The 24,456-nt window shown below is 39.0% G+C and overlaps 1 protein-coding gene across 1 annotated transcript in view; it reads right to left on the bottom strand.

Moving 5' to 3' along the window:
- The window catches only part of ZDHHC17 (zDHHC palmitoyltransferase 17), a gene marked incomplete at its 5' end in the record, with an annotated part of 106,847 nt that extends 98,270 nt beyond the window's left edge, over positions 1-8,577 (bottom strand). Inside the window, one exon of the mRNA XM_082850633.1 lies at positions 8,485-8,577. Coding sequence (XP_082706759.1) covers positions 8,485-8,577 — 93 coding nt within the window. The remainder of the gene's footprint in view (positions 1-8,484) is intronic.
- Positions 8,578-24,456: the final 15,879 nt, after the last annotated feature.

The raw sequence follows: 24,456 nt of genomic DNA, 5'->3' as shown, positions 1-24,456 counted from the left end.
CCTTGAAAATTCATATACTATTCAACAATACAAAATAAATCACATGTTAGGATATTTCAGAAAGTTTAAGTTTTTATTTGGTCTGCTAGATTCTAGTTTGTCAATTTTTTTCCCCAAGTGTGGCCTTTTTTTGGACTTAGTAACATACAATTACCCACAGGAAAAAGGAGACAAATAAGGAAAAAACAAGTATAAATAATGGGAACTTATGAAATCAAGTTAATTAACTTCTTACATAAACAGCTGTAAGATCTGGATATTTATATCAAGTGTTCTATCAGAAAGCAAAATTTCCTTAGAAAATAATGTCTACAGTTTATTCATGATCATAGTTACAGAATTATGAATGAAGATTAATGAGTATTTATAATCACAGTGAAGGGAGATAAAATCTCCAAGGTAGAAACAGATTTAACAATCTGTTAAAATTCTCTCTCATAACCTTGAACGGCAGAAAGAAAGGAAAGATTATAAAACAGATGATGGCTAACTCTATGTGTCAAGTGCCGTTCTAAACTTTATGTAGAGGCAGGATTCCTCAGAATCAAAGATGCTGTTGATTGTAAGATGCACATAGTACTGTAGTATTTACTACTGAAAAAAATCCGTGCATAAGTGGATCCACACAGTTCAAACATGTGTTGTTCAAGGATCAACTGTACATGACATTATGGTAAAGGGAAAACTATGGAGACAGCAAAAAGATCAGTGGTTGCCAGAGTTAGCAGAGAGGGAGGGATGAGTAGGCGGAACACAAAGGATTTTTAGGGTAGTGAAACTATTCTGTATGATACTGTAATAGTGGATACATGTCATTATATCTTTGTCAAAACCCATATTAAAACCCAAAAGTGAACCCTAAGGTAAAGTACAGACTTTGGGTGATAATGATGTGTCAACACAGGTTCATCAACTGTAACAAATGTGCCACCTCCGGGGCAAGTTGTTGACACAGGGTATATGGGAATTCTTTGTACTTTCTGCTCAATGTTGCTGTGAACCTCAAACTACTCTAAAAAATAGTCTATTAAAAATATTTTTTCCAATAAATGAGGACTTCTGCCATCACAGCTAACTATTCAATCAACTCTGTATCATCACTATCACAATACAAAATGGGCAACTGGATTCAAGCAGTTTGAACCTGGATTCTGATTCAGTTCTGCCACTTACCAAGCAAGTTACTTACCCTCTCTATGCCTCAATCCTCTCATTTGTAAAAAAGGTATTAAGAAAGGTGTGAGAATTAAATGAATGAATATATAAGCAAAACTGTTTAGGACAGTGGCTAGTTCAGTTATAATTCGGTAACTGTTAGCAATTACCATTGTGATTATCCATCAGATTGAGGAGATAACGTGAAAAGCACACAATACAATGCCTCATACCTTAAACGTAAAATTAGCTGCTTTCCTCCTCCTTGTGTAAAAAAAAAAAAAAAGTAATAAAACTTTTCCCACACATCAAGTGCGTATCAGAGAGGGGAGGATGAAGTATGGTATTATCAGAATCACCTCTGAAAGTTTTTCAAAACATACATACCACAAACCCAAATACTAAATTAGAAACTGTGAGAGGTGTATATGGAAACACGTGTATTCTAACGAAGTTCTCCATAAGGTTCTAATACACACACACACACACACACACACACACACACACATTCTTACTTTACCCAAACCATCTACCATGCAAATCTAGTTCTGATGAAGTTATTGCACACCAGTGGTTAATGGGATTTAATGCACTGAAATATCATATATTTTAACATAAATTTCTTGGAGTTCCTATGTATTATCTAGATCAGGGTTGGCAAATAGAGTCCACAGTTCAAATCTGGCCCAGCACCTGACTTTACATATAAAGTTTTATTGAAACACAGCACACCCATTCATTTCCATATTGTCTACAGCTGCTTTCATACAACCACCACAGAGCTGAGTAGTTGCTACAGAGACTACATGGCCCACAAACTGGAAAATTCTTACTATCTGGCCTTTACAGAGGAAGTTTCCCAATCTTGGTCTAGATTATTCATGCAGCATGCTATTCAGTAGCTCAACTAGAACATTTACTGTTGACAATGAGTGCAGTGTAATTACAGCATCTCAAAGTACGTAAAAAACTAGAAGACTGGAACAAAGCAAACAAACAGTTCTTCACACTAAGAGTACAGAGGACAGAAACAGTTTCCCTGCTAGCATTCCTGCTTTAAGGAAACTGTTCCTCCTCCAACTCCAAGCAAGATGGCTTGGCAAAGTTCAGACCCTCTCCCATGGTCATAGGAGTGGACACACTGCCTCTTTCCAATGTGGAATAAGGAAAGACAAGCAGTCCCTCTCTAATGGTCAGCTGAGATTTGAGATATCAACGCTGGCATCCACGTCACCACTACACAGAGGAAAGAAGCTACTCTGCATTAGGAGAAAATGAAGCTGAAGGGCAGAGATGAGGAGAGAGAGAAGATTGTCTTGGTGACATTCTCAGCTCAGATTCCAATTATCCTTGAGTCCAACTGCACTCCTGCCATCCTGAGTTTGGGTTATGTGGACCAGTAAATTCCCTTTTTTGCCCAAGTAGATTTTTAAAAGGTTGGTGACATCTGCAATCCAAGGATTCTAACTAACACGACAAGCAACTTCCTCAGCTCACAAAAGGGTTTGTTCATTCATTCATTCGTTCATTTATTTTAATGATAATGGGAATAGTTTTGGTCCCCAGTTTTGTTCATCCTTCATAAATTAACAGAAGTGCATAATACACACACACACACACACACACACACACACATACATACATTTTAAAAAACTGAATGAGGGTACAGTAACATCTCAATCAGTAATTAACAGTATTTTTCACTTGATTTTTCCTAGTATAAAACAACTGATAAAAAACACAGGTTATCTGACATATATACAAAGAAACCCCTTCAGGTACATTTAGTCCTATCATTTCCATCTCCTCAACAATAATTATCAGTAATCAGAAAGATAAGCCTAGGACACTATAATATTCTGAGTTATCAAAGAAAGATTCTATCATATTTAGTATGTATTAACCCTAGAAAGTAGAGTGATTCATTTGGAAAATTTTCAATACCATTTGAGACAAAAATCAAAAATATTCTGTTAGCCGTCTATAATTCAGGAAATTAAGTTCTTCATAATATCTCATTTAAAGAAGGCTCAAGTTTCACTCTACTTTTAAATTAGCCGCCTGTAGCTCTATTTTAAGGAGAATTTAACAGAAGATATCATCCTACAAATGGATAATTATTGCACTGGGTGAGAATTTTACTTGCATATTTTATAAATATAATACTGCCTTGAATCAACCTTGTAAATTCCAAAGCTTAAACTATTTGATATTTTACTCTTGAATTACCTATCTGTAATAGAATCTAATCATAAAATAATATTAGAAATAGATGATGCTTTGAAAGAGAATTTCACATAACCCTGATATTGAAATAACATCTTTCTGGATTATGTGGCTGTTGGGAGTTCTGTTAAAATCACACTACATCAAGACACTTTAAATGACTAACCAACCCTAACTACCCTAACACACCCTTAGGATACTCTCTAGAGGAAAGGAGGTCCACAATGCATTTTAAATTTTTAACAAAATACACACACACGTTCATCTATCCTGAGGGAGCTGAAGGCCTCCATTTCACCTTTTGTTATTTTACAATGCCTTATTCTATATTCCTCATTACTCTATGGCCTATCCAAGCATCAAGGCCATACTGAGATGCTCAACAAACACTCCTCATATCAAAGCACACATCTCTAAGAACATTAAATAGTGCAAAAAAGGCTTATAATAAAGAGTACTCTGCCTGTCCTCTCCTCAAACCCCAATTTTCGTTATCTTAGCTACCTAGACAGTTGCCTCAATATCTAATATATGTATGCTACTATTGCTTGAGGTATTAATAACTAATCATAACATTAATAGCTAACATGTATTGTGTTACTAAGTGCCAGACACAGAACTTTATATATATTCTCTCATTTCATCTTCACGACAGCTTCATGAGGTAGGAGCTATTATATTCCCATTTTAGTCTGGAAAATTGGAACACAGCTCAATAACTTGCCCAGAGTCACAAAGCTAGTAAGTACAAAACTAGGATCTGAACTCAAGCAGCCAAACACCAGCACTCTCACTTTTAACCTGCATCCTCTTATATTTATCCACTCCACAGTCCCCTCTTAATAAATACTTTTGGGATAGGTCTCACAAATTAAATAAAAATAGGGATCGAAACAAAACAAAGATGTCAAAACAGTAAAGTGGCATTTCTCACAATCAAATATAATTTTTTGGTTCTACACGTCAGTAATTTTCAACTTTGGCTTTGCCACAATCCATGAGGTCACCGATTAGTTGCATTTTCATTTTTATATATTGACTCAGTAGTTACTATGCTTAGGGTATAGTATTTTTAAATCTAAATTACAAGTATATGGCCTATAGCATTTTTGCTGAATAAAAAAGGCATCAGATCCTAAAGACTGACAGAAATGTTTTGAAGGGAAAGAGTGTGCCAGCAATCTATCAGAAAAAGAAAAGTAATTTTCAAAGTAACTTTCCATCTGCTTTATGAAAACAAATGAGTTAATTTATATATCTGTACACATGTGTATCTCTATATAATCGGGCAAAAAAATTTAGTAATGGAAAAAGGCAAAATCACTTTCACTGAAGAAAAGTTTCAAAAAATAGATTCTGTAAAATCTGTAAAGACAGGAGATGTAGTAGTTCTTCAGTTTAATATTCTAAACAAAGAAAAAATGAGACATGAACATGGACAAATTTCATGTGAAGCAAAAAAGTTACCATTAAAAAAAAAATGAGACATTAGAGAAAAGACAGTAGTTTGAAATTGAGAAAAAAAGGAAGCAAGCAAGAGATGAAAGCCCCAGGTAATCTAGGCAATCCAGTTCAAAGCTCTGAGCCAGACCTTGCTGAGACAGAGAGCCCTTATAATAATACTCTGGCTGAAGGGAGTATTGTGGCCTCATTCCATGAAAGAGCAGAGAAGGCTTACTGAGGACGTACTAGTGAGTGAAACGGAAGGCTGGTGACAGCAAGCCAGCTGGACCTGTAGACCAACATATGGTCTTTATCTCTGCTGAAGTTTTACTTCTAACCATTCTAGATAACAGGAATCCAAACCTACTTACAGGCTACACTTCTCATTTCAGCACTTATTTGTATTCTGATATCTTTCCAACTGGATCATTAACTTCTGGAGAGCAGAAGCTATTCTATTTATTCTATTTTCATCCATATAACCTAGTACAGTGCTATGCATCTAGCAGATAGATGCTCAAGCCTATCAATCTTGAAAAATCACAACATACAACAAAGCATTAGAGTTTAAAGAAATCTGAAGAGAGCGTCCAGTTTAGCCTCTTTATCTTAAAAGCAAAGAAACTAAGTGTAGTTTAAATGTCCGCTAGCCTAAAATGGAAGAGCTGGGATTAGCACCCTAATCCCCTGATAATCAGTTTATCTTTTTCCAAATAGCCTCTAATTTCTTCCATTAAAATAAAACAATCTTATTTCATCAGAAAACAAAGTCAACAGCATCAGTACTCACTATATGTCAGAGCCCTTTACATTTGCTCGGCAGTCTACATGCCTAGGTCTGTGATGACTGCTTTACAAACATTATTCTAGTTAATACTCACAACGACTGTAAGAGGTAGGTACTATTATCCTAATTTCACAAAAGCGTAAAATGTAATTTGACCATGATGACAGTAAGTGGCAGAACCTAGATTCTCCATTTGTCACCAGAGTCTTGGCTCTTGACCAGTATCCTATACTGTTTCTCACTGTATTTACCACAAATATACTGAAGTCTCAAGATAAACAAATGTTTAAGTGACTGACTAAATAAATGGATTATTTAATTAATTGAAAAGTAAGTTTCTCTCATAGCAAATATCTCTAAAAAGAAGGGTTTGTTGTTAATCTAATTACATAATTCCCTAAGAAAGGTTTTAACAGTGAGCAGTCTGCATACTAACAGGAGATTTAAGGATAGCTAATTTCTTTATCCCACAAATAATTCATCTATTCAACAAATAGTGAGAAACTATTTTTGTGACACAATGTTAAATTTGAACATAAAAAGTAAAATAAACTTGTTCCTACAAGATCCTATTCCACTAAATTAAAACCCACACAAGTTTCTACACCAGTCATCAAAATCAAAATAAATATATAACACCGCCCTCCTTTTGGTGGAGAAAGGAGTAACATTAACTGAGCACCTACAATGTGCCAGTTCTTAAACCTCAACAAAGAGTCTCACCTAATCCCTTAAAGCCAAGTGAACTAGGCAGCATCTCCATTTTCTGATGAACAAATTGAGGCTTTAAGAGATTAAGAACCTGTCTCAGGTTACTTGGCTAATTACTACAAATCCAGAATTGGAACCCAGGTTTGACCAAAAGTCTATGTTCTCTCCAAAAACAAGTAAAAGGTACTATTATTTGCTCACCAACGCAAAAAAGGTTTGCTAGGTTTCTTTCCAAGGGAGTAGGAAGACACCACTTACTTTAACAACAAAAATGAATATATTACCTCACTTAATCCCTGGCTTATTAGTTATTATTATTTCATCCCATTATTATAAATCATGAAGCCAAAACTCAGGGAAGTAGCTTGCCCAAGAATGCACAGCAAGAAAGCAGCAGAACTATACCAGGTCTGTACCAGATGTGAATGCAAAACTAACCACAGCAAAAATTCAGAAAGACCTTAGGCCTGGTAGTTATGAGCTTAAGACTCAAAACACCTAAACTAAGTGGACCTTGTGTTTGTCAAGCAAAAAGGAATGGTAGATATCATCTACTTCAACTTCCACTTTCAATGATGAGGAAGTTGATTTTCTAGTAATAGTCTATGAAATGGCAACCTGAAGACTGGTCTCTAAATTCCAAGCCTACAGGCCATTACATTATACCAAGCAATTTCTGGATTTGTTGCCTGTTGAAATTATTCCTAAAGTACCAAACAATGAACTATTTCACAAAGCAAAGGTTTACGAAGAGAGAAGATTTATGTTATAGAATCAATATTTAAGTATTTAAAATACTTTCACAGGAGTAGATGAATAGAAATATTCCTTAGCAACATTTTCAATGCATCATCTGAAAACTTTGTCTATTTCTTGATATATTTTTAGGGCCTAAAGTGTGAACTAAAAGAGAGATGTCTCCGATGCCAATTCTGAGAATTTTTTTTTACCACTTTGGTCAAAAAAAAAAAGTTTAGTTTTACTGTAGAACTCTGTTTGTCAGAAATCCAAAGTAGCCTTTTCATTGAGAGTGGCCCAGGTATATTCCTAAGGAACTGTGCCACTGTTTTTGATAAGTCAAAGTGATGAATGAGAAGGTGATGAGTATTAACATATAACATGGGTAAGTGCTTGTATTTATATTATACTAAGTAATATAAGCATGCTATAATCCCAACTCCAGAAATAAACAGAATCATTCTAATGCAAGATAACCAGGTAGAGACTTCCATGTTTGTTCACCCTACAACACAAAGATTGTCTTCAACCCTTAAGCTCATAAAAACTACAGGAGTTCTTCAGCAAGCTTTGCTGCTGCCCTCCGCACATCACTGTGGATCATTAAAAACCGGAATGCATCAAGAATTGCTTCCAGGCCTGAACTAACACTAGCTCAGCTATAAACTAACAGAATGCTACTGATCTTGGAGAGGGGCACTGTTTACTTACAGGTGAAGATACTCATGTGATGGGAAACGTGTTGCACTGTCCTCCTCTGGCTCCCGCCCCCCCCCCGAAAAAACACGGTACTTTGACAAGCTAATGTGAGCGTGGGTCTATTCCCAAAAGTTTTGACCTCTCTTTTTAATCGCTTAAGGACAAACGCTCAAAGAAGGACATCCGACACAAGGGGCCCCGAGGTGCTGCCTATTGCATCACGGGAAGGACATCACTTTGGCCAAAAAACTGTGTTCGTCCCCTACACTCCCCCACAGTGAGCCAAATGGGAGAAATAGATAACCTTCATTCACTCTGGCGAAGGAAATGAGAAGAAATCAAAACCAGACGCGCTTCCTTCTCGCCCCGAGAGGCTTGGAGCAGGACTAGAGCTTATCATGCGGTTCCAAACAAGCACCAGGCCCCCGCCGCCAGTGCACCCGCGAGTAGCGCGGCGACAGAGTAGAACCGTCAACATCTCCACCTCTGTCCTCCAGGCACAGCCAGGGACGGCGTCCCAGAGCCCGCCCCGGCCGGGCCCGCCCCGCTATCTCCTCCCCCGTTATCCGCTCACAGCCGCGCTCGGGCCTGGATTTGCCTCCCCGCCCTCCCCAACTTCCGCGCGTTCCACTACCCCGAACACGCAGGCCACCGCCCCCTGCGAGTCCGGGGGAGAAAGGTTGGAGGATCGAAGGGCTAGGAATGTGCTCGGCGCCGTTTCTCACCTCTGGATGGAGAAGGGGCACGCAGCCCGCTTCGGTCTCGTACTCATCCGGGCCGTCCGCCATCTTGGTGTTAAATCCCTCCTCCCGCTGCATGCCGGGAGAAAGCGTTTCACCCTCGCAGGGTTCGGGCAAGGCGGAGGGCGAGCGCGAGGGCGAGCTCGAGCCCCGCCGGAGGCAACGCGGCCGCCTCCTCCTCCTCCTCCTTCCCTTCCCCCCGTGACGCCCCCTCTGCCCCCTCCCCCCTCGGGGAGCACGGGTCCCTGCGCGCGTGCGCGCGTGCCGGGCCGGCCCGAGCGGGAGCGCGCTCTGCTGCACTGCGCCGGGGCAGGCGGGCGGAAGGCTCTGGGCGTGGGCGCTGCCACTCGCAAGCGGGCCCGCGCCCCAGGCAGCTGTGCGCCTCTGGCTACCCCGGGGAGGCAGCTGCTGGGCAACCGGGTAGTTAACGTGAGAAACCAAGCGGCGGCACGGGAACGAAAGCAGGGCTCCGGAGAGGCGCAGCCGAGATTCGGGATCCCCGGCAGTCGGGGCGGCCAAGCCCGCAAACCCCACTGTCCCGATACGAGACCCCCGGGACCGCTTCTCAGAGACCCGGAGTGGAACCATCACTTCGCTCCAGGTACTAGGTTTTGGGCTCTCAGGCTTGAATCCAGATGTGCATCGCTCCAGAAGACGAAACATCCACCCCTTTCTCCGCATTCAAAAAGGTCATCCCGCAATTTATGCCTCCGGGGGGCGCCCGGGAAAACACGGATAAAGCTTGGGATTTCCTCCTGGAGAAGCCTGTTAAAAATGATCGCAACCTGCCCTCATTGGTCTTGAATTAAGAGTAAGAATGTACGCCCTCAAAGCCCGCACGCCCCATCTGCTACATTTTAATGTAATCCAGGAATTCAGAACTGAAGTCATTTAAGCTGAATTCGCTGAAATGAGAACCAGATAAAATGACTAAAGCCATTATTAAACGGATATTAGGGCTGCATGGGGGGTGGAAGGGATTGCTTTCTAGAAATGTGCTGATGGGACTGTTATAGAAAGCATTTATCTTTGTTTTTAGCTATTAAAAATCGAAAATCCAAACTGCTCAGAGGACGATGTAGCAAAAATCGTGGAACATCTAGTAGAGATCCTGATACTAACCTGTCTCGTGTTAAAGCCAAACTGGAAGAAGCCTGCAATCCGATAACATCAGATTTATTTGTAAATCAAGAGGAAGGGCACTCCAGAGGAAGCTTGGATACCACTGGAAAGGGAGGAGAAAGAGTCTTTTGTAAAGTTTAGGTTCCCGCCAAAGGACTCTAGGTCTAGGGAGAGCGGGGATCAGTTCTGGATTGGATGCTGTTTCTGAGGCGGGATTAGGAAAAGAGGATTAACCAGGGATTGGATGCTGTCGTGAGGCGAGGGCCCGTTCAGTAATTGGGTAGTCTAGTAATAAACGAAAATAGTAAAGTGGGTCTGAGCATCACTGGCAAGAGAACAGTATCACTCAAAGAGGGGTGGGTATGGCATTTGACAGATGCTGCATCGCAGGGGGGAAAAATAGCTTCCCTGTTAACATTGTGGCTGGCTATGTCTGTGTTCCAGCACTTTTGCTTTTTCTCAGACTGAAATGAGAAAAAGCATTTTTCTCAGACTGAAATGAGAAAAAGCAACATTTTCATTCTTTTGGTCCTGGCCCAAACCAAGAATTTTGGTTTTAACTCTTCCACCCAGTATGCAGAACTAGTCAGAATTAGGGTTCTGCCTTTGGAGCTCCAAACTGCTTTCAGACACCTTTTAACATGGACAGAAATAATTTTCACTTCAACAATTCAGTCTTCATCTTGCCCCTCCTTACCCTATGTCACTGGTGTAGATAAAATCAAATTAGAGAATTAAGGGGAATATGTGGAATTTGACATGTGTTTAATTTAGGGATGTGGTGCTGTTACCGACCCGTGTCCTTGGACCCTTTAATCAATAGAAATTGATAAGAGGCCAGATGAGAAATTCAGGCAAGGCTTTACTGGGACTTGTGCTGCATGCAGCACGAGGGAATGAAACCAAGTAACAGGCGCCCTTGCTTGCTCCAAGGAGGGCAGGCTGGTTCCTTCAATGGGATGACTGGTAGGGACCTATTGGTGGGTTGGGCTGGAGGTGGGGTGCTTAGGTGGTCTGGCCAGCCCCTTGGTGCTAACTGTGTGCAGGAATTTGGGGAAATACCATGCCTTTGCTCCCCACACCTCCAAAACGGCAGCTAGTTTATGACCTTTTTGAATCTCATTGTTGATAATTGCCCTAACTGTGCATGCGTGTAGTTATTTTTAGTCCCTTATAGTTTCTTTGTCATCTGCCTTCTTTTAACCAGCTGTTGATTTCTTTTTGTGTGTGTGTGTGTGTGGTTGTACATATAGATTAAGTAACACCCTAGTGGATGCTCATTTAACTTGCCCTGAGACACACCATGGTCTATTAGTCATTATAACAGAGCCCTGTGGGTGAAGATATTCTGGTTGCCATTCTGGCCTTGCATTATCACAATTATGTACACTTCCTTCTGTTGGTCAAGTACTACCATCTGGCCTCTGCTATTTTGTGTTCTTATCAATCGAATTAATATTAAGGAGCCCAGTCCCATAGCAGCATCTCTTACTGTCACCTACAGTGGATAAATACCACTGAGCTTCTCAAAGATGCCAGTGGTACCCTCACCACTGTATTTCTTACTGCCTTGGAGATAGGTGTGTCCACTGGGCTCTTACAAGATGGTGGGTTCTCTTACAGATGGTGGGTTCTCAGGTATAATATTATACATTTGTTCTTACATTCTAACCTCCCAGAGCCTTCTGACACCTTCCTCAAGGAAGTCAAGGCACTTCTAGAATCTCTCCTTCATTTGCTATAGGCCTTCATCCTATCTAAGCTTTAAGGAGCCATCCCAGCAATATATTAGAACTAGCTCCATGTGTCCTTGCTATGTCATGAAACTCCAGGTGTTTTTCAATGTTAGTTAATTCTCTCCTGTCCACATTTGCCTTCACTGGTCCAACACTTTCAGGATTCACTCCTCAGTTCCTTCAGGTAAATAAATATTAACCAGGTCTTACAGATCTTTGTTTATGTGTCTATTGCTTCATACAGGTTTTTGCAGGGGCTCCAGAAAAGGTAGGCTATTCTTAAGCAGAGCAGAGGAAGCTACTTGTACCAACACAGATTTCAGAAGACATTTTGACATTTCTCAGGCTTGTTCATCTAAATGCTACTGTTGCAAGTCTCAGGTTTCCATTTATTCCCTTTTAGGTCCCTGCCTTTGGCATAGAAGACTTGTCAAGACAGTATTTCAGTCTCCTTTGTAGCTATGCTACCTTACAACTCAATCCTGGGTCTGATTATGAGCACAGTTTGCTCTGTGGATACAAAAGATAAGCACCTCTTTAAATACTGCCTTGGATGCTTTCTGATTTTCACAGCCTGCCTAGACTTGAAAGTTGGTAACTTGAGCCTGTCCGTTCTTTTTTTTTCTTTCTTTCTTTTTTCTTTTTCTTTTTTTTTAAGTTTTCATGAGCCCTTAACAAAAATAAGCCAATCCACAGGTCTTATAATTACCATTGCCTTCCAACTGTTCAAGGGCTATCCTTAGTTCATAAGCAAATGCTTGACCTTCTACCTATAATTCATCCCAGTCATCTACCAGTAAAAGTCTTAGTGATGCTGATTCAGGCCAGGGGTTATCACCACCCACACTTTCCACCAAAAGTGCAAGTGTCTGACTGGCGAGGGATTCAATTCCAGAATTCTTTTCTGGGTGTCTGCTTTCTAGGTCTACTCCTGAGATCAAATGTCTTATCTTGGGTTCCCTCGAAAGGTAGAGTCTGAGACAAGGGTTTAGATGCAGTTGGTTTGCTTTGGAAGTAATTCCAAGAGACAGGAGTGTGAGTATGGAGAAGAATGGTAAATAGAAGGAAAGAAAGCCAATCCAAGCATGCATTTTTGAGCTGGTCACCACTGTGGGTACCAGGAGCTTTGTCCTGATGAGAGCCTTTGAAGAGCTATGTAATTGTGCCTCAGAATTGTCAGAACTGACTGACACAGAATCAGTTGATGATTGATTCACTGGCTCTACCCCTCAGTGGTTTCTCCAGTGAGTGTCAGCTCCTTCCACTTCCCAGTCTGTGCCTGTGCCAGAATAGCTGGATGGGCTTCTGCAGGCATCCCAGGTGGTGGTGGCAGAGAATTCCTACTGCAAAGTAGGAGATGCTCCATGCAATGGAGGCAAGGCTGTGGCAGAGCATAGTTGGCTGCAACAGCAATGGTTGGAGCAAAAAGGTAAGCCAAGAAAATATGAAGAATGAATAAAAGATGTCTACGCACATGTACATCTGACTTGTGATAATCAGACTACGTCAAAGTTATTTCTCTGCGTGCCTGTCACCACTCCTAGATGCTAAGTACTTTAAAAATAGGGACATGGAATAAATTGGCATTATGTGTCTCCTGAAATGATGCACTGAGAAGAAGACAATGTCGCTTCTGTGGTATTCTTACCAAAAGTCATATCCCGAATCTAATTGTGAATAAATGTCTGACAAACCCAAACTGAGGGACATTCTACAAAATTTATGGCCTGTACTCCTAAAAAAAAGTCAATGTCATGAAAGACAAAAGAAGAGTGAGGAATTATTCCAAATTAAATAAAAATTGAATGCAACATATGATCCAGAATTTTGTTTTCCTATAGCACACACTTATTAGAACAATTGCCAAAATTTGAATACAATCCATATAGTAGACAATCCTTTTGCATCAATGCTAATTTCCTTATTTTAATCATTGTTCTATGGTTATATAAAAGAATGTTCTTGTTTTTAGGAAATATATGCTGAAGTATCATTCTCCAAGAGAAATGATAATAAAATGTAAATATTTGAGGAATCTGAGTGAAGGATTTGTAGAAATTCTTTATTCACTTATTGCAACAAAGGTCTGAAATTATGTCAAAATAAAAAATTTTAATTTTAAACAAAATAAATGGATATATATTTATTCACATATATGTATATATGTGTATATATGTGCATGTGTAATTAATTAATTAATTATCAAGCACCTGGCACAATGCCTGCTGTCATATAGTAGGTTTTCAGTAAATGTTGTAGAAATCAGGAGAGGAGTGCTCTGAAACAAACCAAGGACAGGTTTCTAGGTGATCTAGCATTTCCTTTTCCCATGATGATAATTCAGGGCACTGTGCTTAGGATTTGCGCTCTTTCACCCTAAGCTATCATATAATTTCCAAATACAAACTGTACTTTAAAAGTGTACCTTGATTTAACATTTAAGGAGGAAGTTATACTGATTCTCTACAATCTTTTTTAGAGGACAGAATCAGAAAGAATACTTCCTAACTCAACCAAGTGGGATTTATCCCAGCCACACAGGCTGATTCAATGGAAATCAATTAACATAATCCATCACATCAATAGGCTAAAAAAGAAAAATAAAATGATCATATCAATAGATGCGGAAGAAGCGTTTGACAAAATCTAATACCGATTCATCATAAAAACTCTCAGTAAATTAGGAATAAATGGGAACATCCTCAACTTGATTTTAAAAATGAAAAATCTACAGCTAACATCACACTTAGTGGTGAGAAACTAGAAGCTTTCCCACTAAAATCGGGAATAAGGCAAGGATATTCCCTCTCATTGCTCCTTTTCAGCACCATACTGGAAGTACTAGTTAATGCCATAAGAGAAGAAAATTTAATAAAAGGTATACAGATTGAGAAGGAAGAAATTAAACTGTCTTTGTTTGCAGATGGTGTGATCATCTATGTAGAAAATCTAAGAGATGTGACCAAAAAAATCCTGGAGCTAATAATTGATTATAGCAAGTTTGCAGGATACAAGATTAATATACGTAAGTCAATTGCTTTCCTGTATACTAGCAGTGAACAAGTGGAATTTGAAATTAAGAACACAATGCAATTTACAAAAATGAAATAACTGGTACAAATCTAACAAAATATGTACAGGATCTGTATGAGGAAAACTGCAAAACTCTTAAGAACCAAATTAAAGAACTAAATAAATGGAGAGGTATTCCATGTTCATAGATAGGAAGAGTCAATATTGTTCTTCCCAGCTTGATATATAAATCCAATGCAATCCCAATCAAAATCCCAGAAAGTTATTTTGTGGATATTGACAAAATGATTCTAAAGTATATATGGAGAGGCAAAAAATAGAATAGTCAACACAATATTGAAAGAAAATAACAAAGGTCAAGGATGACACTACCCAATTTAAGACTAACTATACAGCTATAGTAATCAGGACAGTGTGTTATTGGTGAAAGACTAGACAAATAGATCAATGGAACAAAATAGAAAGCCCAGAAATAGACCCTGGTATAGATAGTGAACTTATCTGACAAATGAGATAAGGCATTACAATAGAGCAAAGATAGTGTTTTCAACAAATGGTGCTGGAACAACTGGACATCCACATGCACACAAAAAAAGTGACTCTAGACATAGACCTTAAACCCTTCACAAAGATTAACTCAAAATGGATGACAGATCTAAATGCAAACTATAAAAACTTCTAGAAGATACTATAGGAAAAAACCTAGATGACCTTGCTTATGGTGATGACTTTCTAGATACAACACCAAAGGGATGATCCATGAAAGAAATAATGGATAAGCGAGCCTTATTAAAACTTAAAAACTTCTGCTCTGCAAAAAACAATGTCACAAGCATGAGAGTACAATCCACAGACTGGGAGAAAATATTTGCAAAAGACACATCTGTTAAAGGACTGTTATCCAAATTATACAAAGAACGCTTAAAATTCAATAAGAAAACAAACAACCTGATTAAAAATAGGCCACAGTCTGAACAGACACATTACCAGAGAAGATATACAGATGACAAATAAGCTTACGAAAAGCTGCTCCACAACACATGTCATCAGGGAAATGCAAATTAAAACAACGAGACTCCACTATATACCTATTAAAAAGGTCAAAATCTGGAACACTGACAACAATGCTGGCCATGATGTGGAGGAGCAGCAGGAACTCTCACGCATTGTTGGTGGGAATGCAAAATGGGACAGCCACTTTGGAAGGCAGTTTGGCAGCTTCATCCGAAATGAACTATACTCATACCATAAGATCCAGCAATCATGCTCGTTGGTAGTTACCCAAAGGAGTTGAAAATTTATGTCCACACATAAAAACCTGCACATGGATGTTTATAGAAGCTTTATTCTTTACTGCCCAAACTTGGAAGGAATCAAGGCGTCCTTCAGTAGGTGAATGGACAAATTATGGTACATACAGACAATGGAGTATTATTCAGGGTTAAAAAAAAATGAGCCAACAAGCCATTAAACAACATGGAGGAAACTTAAATGCATATTACTCAGTGAAAGAAGCCTTTTTTTTTTTTTTTGCGGTACGCGGGCCTCTCAACTGTTGTGGCCGCTCCCGTTGCGGAGCACAGGCTCCAGACACGCAGGCTCAGCGGCCATGGCTCACGGGCCCAGCCGCTCCGTGGCATGTGGGATCTTCCCAGACCGGGGCATGAACCCGTGTCCCCCGCATCGGCAGGCGGACTCCCAACCACCACGCCACCAGGGAAGCCCAAAGAAGCCAATTTTAAAAGGCTACTTATTGGCAACTATACTCCAATAAAAATTAATTTTAAAATAACAAAATAAAAAATAAAGGCTACATATTGTATGATTCTAAATATATAACATTCTGGAAAAGGCAAAACTACGGAGACAATAAAAAGATCAGTGGTTGTCCAGGGTTGGGGGGTGGGTACAGGTGAGGAAAGAGTAGGCAAAGCCCAGGGAATGTTTAGGGCATTGAAAATTCTCTATGATACTATAATGGAGGATATATGTCATTAACATTTGTCCAAACCCATAGAATGTACAACGCCAACAATGAACTGTACTGTAAACTATGGACTTTGGCTGATAATGATGTGTCAATGTAGGTTCATTAATTGTAACAAATGTACCACTCTAATGGGGAATGTTGGTAATGGGGGAGGCTACGCATGTGTGAAGGCAGCGGGTACATGAGAAATCTGTGTACCTTTCCCTCAATTTTGCTGTGAACCTAAAATTGCTCTTTAAATATGAAAAAAAAATGTGCATTGAGTCAATGAACAATTAGGATTAGGTAGCCATTAATAAAAATATAAAGATTACATTCTTGGGCAAGTACAAATGAAATAAATGAAATATGAAATGTGACTTTGTGAAAAGGTAAAAAATTACATATATTCCGGAATTTACTATAGTGGTTATATGTAGAAAGAGAACAAAAATAGTCCAAGAAAAGAAGGAATTAGTTTAAGTAAAGGGGATAAAGATGAATTCTCTGGAAATGACCTTAATAATAAATTTTTATAAAATGAAAAGAAGGGCTTTCCTGGTGGCGCAGTGGTTGAGAGTCCGCCTGCCGATGCAGGGGACACGGGTTCGTGCCCCGGTTTGGGAAGATCCCACATGCCGCGGAGCAGCTGGGCCCGTGAGCCATGGCCGCTGAGCCTGTGCATCCAGAGCCTGGGCTCCGCAACGGGAGAGGCCACAACAGTGAGAGGCCCACGTATCGCAAAAAAAAAAAGAAAAAAATAGGGATGATGTCTTATCCATCTTCATATTCTCAGCCATCTCTTCTACCTTGTAGGGAGAGCCCGCCTGAGAAGGAGCCCAAGCAGAGAAAAGCAGGCAAGAGCTGGAGGATAAGGCACAGCCCTTTAGAATCAGCCGTGAACTCACTGACACTAGAACATTGTTAATCTCTCAACTTTCTTTTACATAAACCGGTGAATTCTCCTTTAGCCTGAACTAGTTTGAGTCAGGCTCCTGCACTTGCAACCAAAAACAACCACCACCAAACAAACTAAAACTAAAGCAGTTGGTTTGTCCAACTCAGGGGCTTCCCTATGTTGGAGATCTACTTACCTTGAATTGAAACAAAGATAAATAGGTCCTTTGCTTAATCTTTGTGTGGCAAACAGTATTCGAATTCACACCAGTGCTGGTGATTTTCTCCTTTGCATTTGACTACTGCTCCTGTTTCTTTCCCAGCTGCACTTGAGATCTGGGCCAACCCCAGCTTTTTAATTTCACACGTGGCATAATCATGTAGTTTCTTACCTCCTTCTTACATAACCTCTGAAAAGCTGTTTTCTGTGCTATTGGCACTGAGCCAGCCCATCCTCTATGACTTTTATATTTTTGAGCCTCATGGTTACAATAAAACATGTCATTGTGCAGCTTTTTAAAGAGTACGTGAATGTCTGAGACTATTATTCCCGGGTATGGCGAATGCAAGTAGACACAGATGGACTGGAGAGCTTTTCCCCAAAGTAAAAACCATTATTTCATTATACATGACCCTGGTACCAATATAATTCTAATTTTAATTATAAGCTTTAAAATTTTCAGAGTTTCTTAATATGAAACGCAAAAACATGTACTCTTTCTTAGAAATTATCTGCAGTATAAAAATCCAGTCACAAAAAGAATATAACTCAGAGAAGAAGAAATATGAATGGTTAATAAATGTATGAGAAGTGCTAGATCTCATCCATGATTAAAGAAATGCATATCAAAATAACAATGCTATACCATGTTTCACTAACAGAATGGCAAAGATTTAAAACAGATGCTCTCAGACACATGCTGTTGGTAAGAACACAGGCTGGCATAACCTTTTTGGATGGCATTTTTGTGGTATCTATGTAAATATCAAGTACATCTAATCTTTGGCCCAGCAATTCCATTTCTAGAAAGTTGCCTTCCAGATACATCACATAAGCATGCAAAAATATACATTACAAAGTCACTTATTATAACAATGTTTGTAATAGTGAAAATCTAAAATCATTTAAATTGTATTTCAATAGATAAACAGTTAAATGCATTACAGTACATCTGTACTGTGAAATATCTGGATGACATGGACAGATTGTTACATGGAAAAAGCTAAATATAAGTGTGTGTGCGTGTGTGTGTGTGTGTGTGTGTGCGTGTGTGTGTATACACAGTCATAAGCTCATTTGTGGGGAACAACTGTACATGGTTAAAAATCTGGAATGACACATATCAAACGGTGTGACTTCTGGGAAGTGGAATTTGAGAGCAAAAAATAGAATAATTTCTTTTTATTTCTTAACTCTATTTGCACAACAAGCATACACTACTTTTTATAATAAAATATATTTTTAAATCCAGTCACAATTTTGCATTACTACACAATCCAAAACACAACAAAAAATACAGTTAAACTCTGTTATAAAATTAAACAGTAATTAAACCATGCCTCTGTGCCAGTCATAGTAGGTGGTATTTTAGGATGATAAGCAATTGAAGTATGAGAGGAAAGTAAATAAAAGTGTGTAAAACTGAAATTTAAAGGTTAGTCACTTTTTAATCTACACAGATAATATAAGTACTAATACAAATGAACTACTGAATTCAATTTTATGAGAGCAAGTTTATTGCATGGAATTATATTTTCAGTAGCCAACAGTGAAGTTACTGCTATCGCTTGTCCTCAAGTTCATGTGTCCTCCTACTGCCCTGCCATTGCCATGTCCGGTAGGGCAGTAGGAATTATTTTGCAGGATCAGGGTTGTGGAATTTTCCCTACTTCCTATCCCTGCCCTAGAGAAAGCCAAGTGTTTTAGAATTACGGCCAGGGGCTCTGATATTTTGGTATGCCTATAGAGGAAGGCACCAAGTGTTATAGTTGGGGGCAGTTGTTCTTCCCCTGCTTTGTAAGCAGAGATATGAGAAGTTTAGGAGTTGCTAGAATTTGCCTATGAATAGAAGATTGAGCTAAGTGTCCCCAGCTACACCCCTGGGAGGAAACTGGGTAGATAACACAGGAAAGAAAAGGAAGGAAACACTGAGATACTGAGACAAGGTTGCTAGACCAACCATATCATGGCCTTGCTAATTGGGGCTGGATTTAACAATTTTGTATTAAAGTGTTTCCGTATCTGTTTTCCTATCATGCTAAAAGCGCCTGGGTACAACTGGAACAATGATTGACACATAGTAGGTACTTACTAAATATAGATTTGAATAAATAAATGAATCAATGAATAAACATCCAAGACAGAAGAAAGACTCATTAGAGAGTGGCTTCATTAGAGAGCTCCCTAAAGGTAAGGGAGGAAAAAACAGGTGACGAATGAGAGGGAATGGCAGAAAAGCATGCCGGGAAGAATTAGAAAGGGAATCTTGAGCTCTCTCAATAGTGCGGTATACTTGGGAGGCCTTATTATCCTTGCGTAACATAGGATAACCCAGAGAAATACACAAGCCAACTTAATAGCTTAAAGCTAAGATAGAATGCCCAGATTTTCGCCAAATAAGAAGGGTCCCAGTGTTTGCAGTAAAGGAGAAATTTGGAGAGTTCCACCCTTGGTAAAACTCCCTTAGAGTTTGTGTAAAATAACTCATGTGATTTGTCTGCTCAGATTCTATTATTCCATACCAATTATGGATTCTATATCATCTACTATCGCAAACCACTGAGCCCCACCTCAACCCCAGAGGCAAATCATATCTAGGAAACTTCAGGACATCCAGGCACTTTCTGGCACACCCAGGAGCAGTATTACTGCAGTGCTACTACTAAAAATATTAATACTCTTATTCCACCATACCATCCCCACCATGATCACCATCATTATCTGAGTGAAATCATCCAATAATAAATCATAACCCTAAAACATGTCTGGGATCCTAACCAATCAGAATGGCATCTCTTCCTTTCCTCCTCTGGGTGGGGTAACCAGGAGAGAGGTGGGCAGAGAAAGGGGAAATATCCCCTATAGTTATATCTCTATCTCTGTAGCTATGTCTGTATGATAAGAAATATACTAGGAAAACTTTGAGATTTGAGAGGAGACCTTCAGGAACCAGATAGGTTCTGGAGCTTCAGAAATTCAAACTGGGACTCAGTACCTTCAGGATTTTTTTTCTTGTTCACTCCATCTCTCATGTTTACTTACTTCTGCTTGGATTCGTTCTCTCATTTAACAGATGGGCTATTTCCACTGGCAGAAAAACATATCTGCCAGCAGTCTTGGGCTAATATCATCCCAGTTATCTTTCCCAGAAGAGGATATCTCTTTTCAGCTTCATTTTGAATATTTCCAGGGAAAACTCTGAGTGACTTGAGCCATTTACGTATCCCTGGACCAATCATTTTGGTCAAGGGGATAGTTTACTCTGATTGGTCCTGCCTGTGTTGCATGTCCACCTTTAGGCCAGGGAACAGGATCCTGTGATTAGCAGCTTCCCAAAACCATATGGGATACATAGTTGGGGGGTGATGCCTTGGACCTGAAGAAGGGGAAGACATTATTGAAAGAAGGGAAAAGAGATGCTTCAGAGGTCCACAAAAGATAGATAAAAAATAACTAGTTAGCTAGATGGGAAACTAGCTAGTTAGATGACTATATAGATGACAGTTACATGTATTAGTGATCATTATAGGATCTAATATTTGTTCTCACTTTTTTCCAAAAGATGTATTTCTTTACTATTTTCTCCTGTTCAATTATTCAAATGTATTATAAAATCGTTGTCATATAACAAAAAAAGAAAAGAAAAACCTGCTGATATCTTAATTAGAACTGATGACACCTAGACATTTTTCCATTAGACTTGCCATCCAAGTGTATAGCATAGTTTTCCACTTATTCAATCTTCTAAAAATAATTTGTAGATCATTTATATAATGTAGGTGGGAGATTGTTAGCATAATAGCTGACATCAGAACAGTCTTTGATTAGGAAAATACCTTAATAAAGTGAAGGTAGTGCCGCCACGCTCTGTCCCTGAACTGCACATCTCCAGGGAACCCCATTTACACGAACTACAATGTAAGCAACCCTGGAGTTATGCAATGAAGCAGATCTGGGATGAATGTGAGAGTGGACAGGAGCCAAAGCAATGAGAAGAGTGTTTAAACTTCTCTGCATGAGAACATTTTGATTTAGCTCAAATTTTGATTGAGAGAGAGAACAGAAGAGAAAAAAGGATGAGAAAGGTGGCAGGACAAAGAGAGAAGCTTATGTGATGGTGGAAGGATGAGTGGTACATGAGTGAGGAAGCCAGTGAGAAAACCTTGACAGCAGTATAAAGAAGGGCCATTTCAGAACAGGAATGGTCTACAAACAATTTTCAGTTGTTTGAAGTGGGATATGCAGGCTGCTGTCTTCAGTAAAATTTCTGCTACTTGATACAATCTTTTTCTACAAGATAATTTTGGAATGGGTAAGCATATGTATGGGTCTTGCTTTTGTATCCATTCAACCAGTCTATGTCTTTTGCTTGGAGCATTTAATCCATTTTCATTTAAGGTAATTATCGATATGTATCTTCCTATTACCATTTTCTTAATTGTTTTGGGTTTGTTTTTGTAGGCCTTTTCCTTCTTTTGTGTTCCCTACCTATAGAAGTTCCTTTAGCATTTGTCGTAAAGCTGGTTTTGTGGTGCTGAATTCTCTTAACTTTTGCTTGTCTGTAAAGATTTTAATTTCTCCATCAAATCTGAATGAGATCCTTGCTGGGTTGTGTAATCTTGGTTGTACGTTTTTCCTTTTATCACTTTAAATATGTCCTGCCACTCCCTTCTGGCTTGCAGAGTTTCTGCTGAAAAATCAGCTGTTAACCTTATGGGGATTCCTTTGTATGTTATTTGTTGCGTTTCCCTTGCTGCTTTTCATAATTTTTCTTTGTCCTTAATTTTTGATAGTTTGATTAATATGTGTCTCTGTGTGTTTCTCTTTGGGTTTATCCTGTATGGTACTCTCTGTGCTTCCTGGACTTGATTGAGGAAGTTTCCCATGTTAGGGAAGTTTTCGACTATAATCTCTTCAAATATTTTCTCAGACCCTTTCTTTTTCTCTTCTTCTTCTGGGACCCCTATAATTTGAATGTTGGTGCATTTAATGTTGTCCCAGAGGTCTCTGAAACTGTCCTCAATTATTTTCATTCTTTTATCTTTATTCTGCTCCCTGGCAGTTATTTCCACCATTTTATGTTGCAGCTCACTTATCTGTTGTTCTGCCTCAGTTAATCTGCTTTTGATTCCTTCTAGAGTATTTTTAATTTCAGTACTTGTGTTGTTCATCACTCTTTGTTTGCTCTTTAGTTCTGCTAGATCCTTGTTAAATGTTTCTTGTATTTTCTCCATTCTGTTTCTGAGATTTTGGATATCTTTACTACCATTACTCTGAATTCTTTTTCAGGTAGGTTGCCTATTTCGTCTTCATTTATTTGGTCTTGTTGGTTTTTACCTTGCTCCTTTGTCTGTAACATATTTGTTTGTTGTTTTCACCTCTTTGCTGAAATTCTCCTTTTGTTCACACATGCTGTTGACTTTTTCCATTATATATATAATTACGCACACACACTATATGTGTGTGTATAATCTTGTATGTATGTATCTAATCTGTGTACCAGAGGCCTCTCTGGTTGGCTTATTTTAAGATGACAACCCATTTGCTATCAGTGAGAAAGAATAGCACTTAAGCCTAAAGACATCCAATTGGGTCACCACATGTCTAGAGAAAGTGCTTTGACTCAAATATGTGGGAAATATCTTATTTTCAAATAAGAAAAAAACAAATTCTGTTTTCTTTTATTGGTAGATATCATCATGAGATTATAGAGAGGCATTCTGACATAATGTTTAAGTGGAAGAGTTTGAATTCAGGCAAACTGGGGTTAAATTCCTAGCTCTGTTGTTTATAAGCTCTTCAGTCTTATGCAGGTTAGGAACTCCTCTAAGTCCCAGTTCCTTATCTGTAAAACGTGCATAATTTTAAAAATACCTTCTGCATAGAGTTTCTGTGAGGTTTAAATGTGATCAAACATGGACAGTAATCAGTACAGGAGCTAGCACGTAGAGGCCCTCAGTTAACACAAGCCATTTTCTTTCCCTTACACATTGCCTCACCCCCACCTCCTCCCCTCCAGGCTGAAATGCAGAAGAACAGAGAACCAGTTTTGTCCTGGTCATTGATATATCTCTAGCATCCATCCTATCTCAGGCACTCAATAAATATTTGTTGAAAGAACAAATTAATAAAGCTCTTCTCTGAGTTAGGTAATCTAAAACATGGGGCTCACCAGGGATCAGACTTGCCTTAAACAATATTTTCATAAGCCATCCAGAAAAGGGAGTGTTTTGTCAAATCTATTAGGCTTCAGTAGACTCTAAAACTGGTAGTGAAATTCCTGGCTCATACATACGTGCTTCAGAGAAAATTTTCAAGGCTATCATGGGGGCAAAGGAGTGGCAAAGTAACATTATTGACCCATAGAAGTGGTAGTTTTTGAACATTTTCTTCATTCCATGAATGAGGACTGAGAATCACTAAGTTCTTGCTTAAAGATATGAGATCAATGTACTGCTTTAGCCAAAAATGGAAATGAAAATGTCATCAGGAAAATCAACAAAGTGTACATTAGTTTATCTCTGTGCGTAGCAAGGTTCATCCTTGTCTGAAAAGCAAGTCTAATTCTGCGATAACAAACGCTGAAGAATCAGGGAGACACTATTTCTTGAAACTAACCCACCAACGTAGAATAATTAGAAGTATGTCTCTGTTTCATAAGGGTTTCTAGGAAGCATTTGAAGGAATGTAGAGCATATGCTCACTGGTAAAGGAGTTAGTCATTTTATAAAATGCTTAAAAATCACTTTATTTTTAGAATGTTCCCTTTTGTCATTGACATCTTAATGTACTGTAATTTGAAATGTTTGCATGTCGAGTGAGCAGAGCACAAGCACTTCACAGCAGTGAGAATAATTGCTACTTAAATGTGTTATAAATCAATATATAATGCAAGGATGCATAATAATGGCTCACACCATTTACTGTACTTTAATGGTAATAAAACACAGTTTAAAAAACACTAGAGGTGCTGAGTGGAA

The sequence above is a fragment of the Leucopleurus acutus genome (assembly GCF_964270905.1).
Source record: "Leucopleurus acutus genome assembly, chromosome: 11".
In the NCBI taxonomy this organism is placed as follows: Eukaryota; Metazoa; Chordata; class Mammalia; order Artiodactyla; family Delphinidae; genus Leucopleurus; species Leucopleurus acutus.
This window is presented reverse-complemented; position numbering and strand designations above follow the sequence as displayed.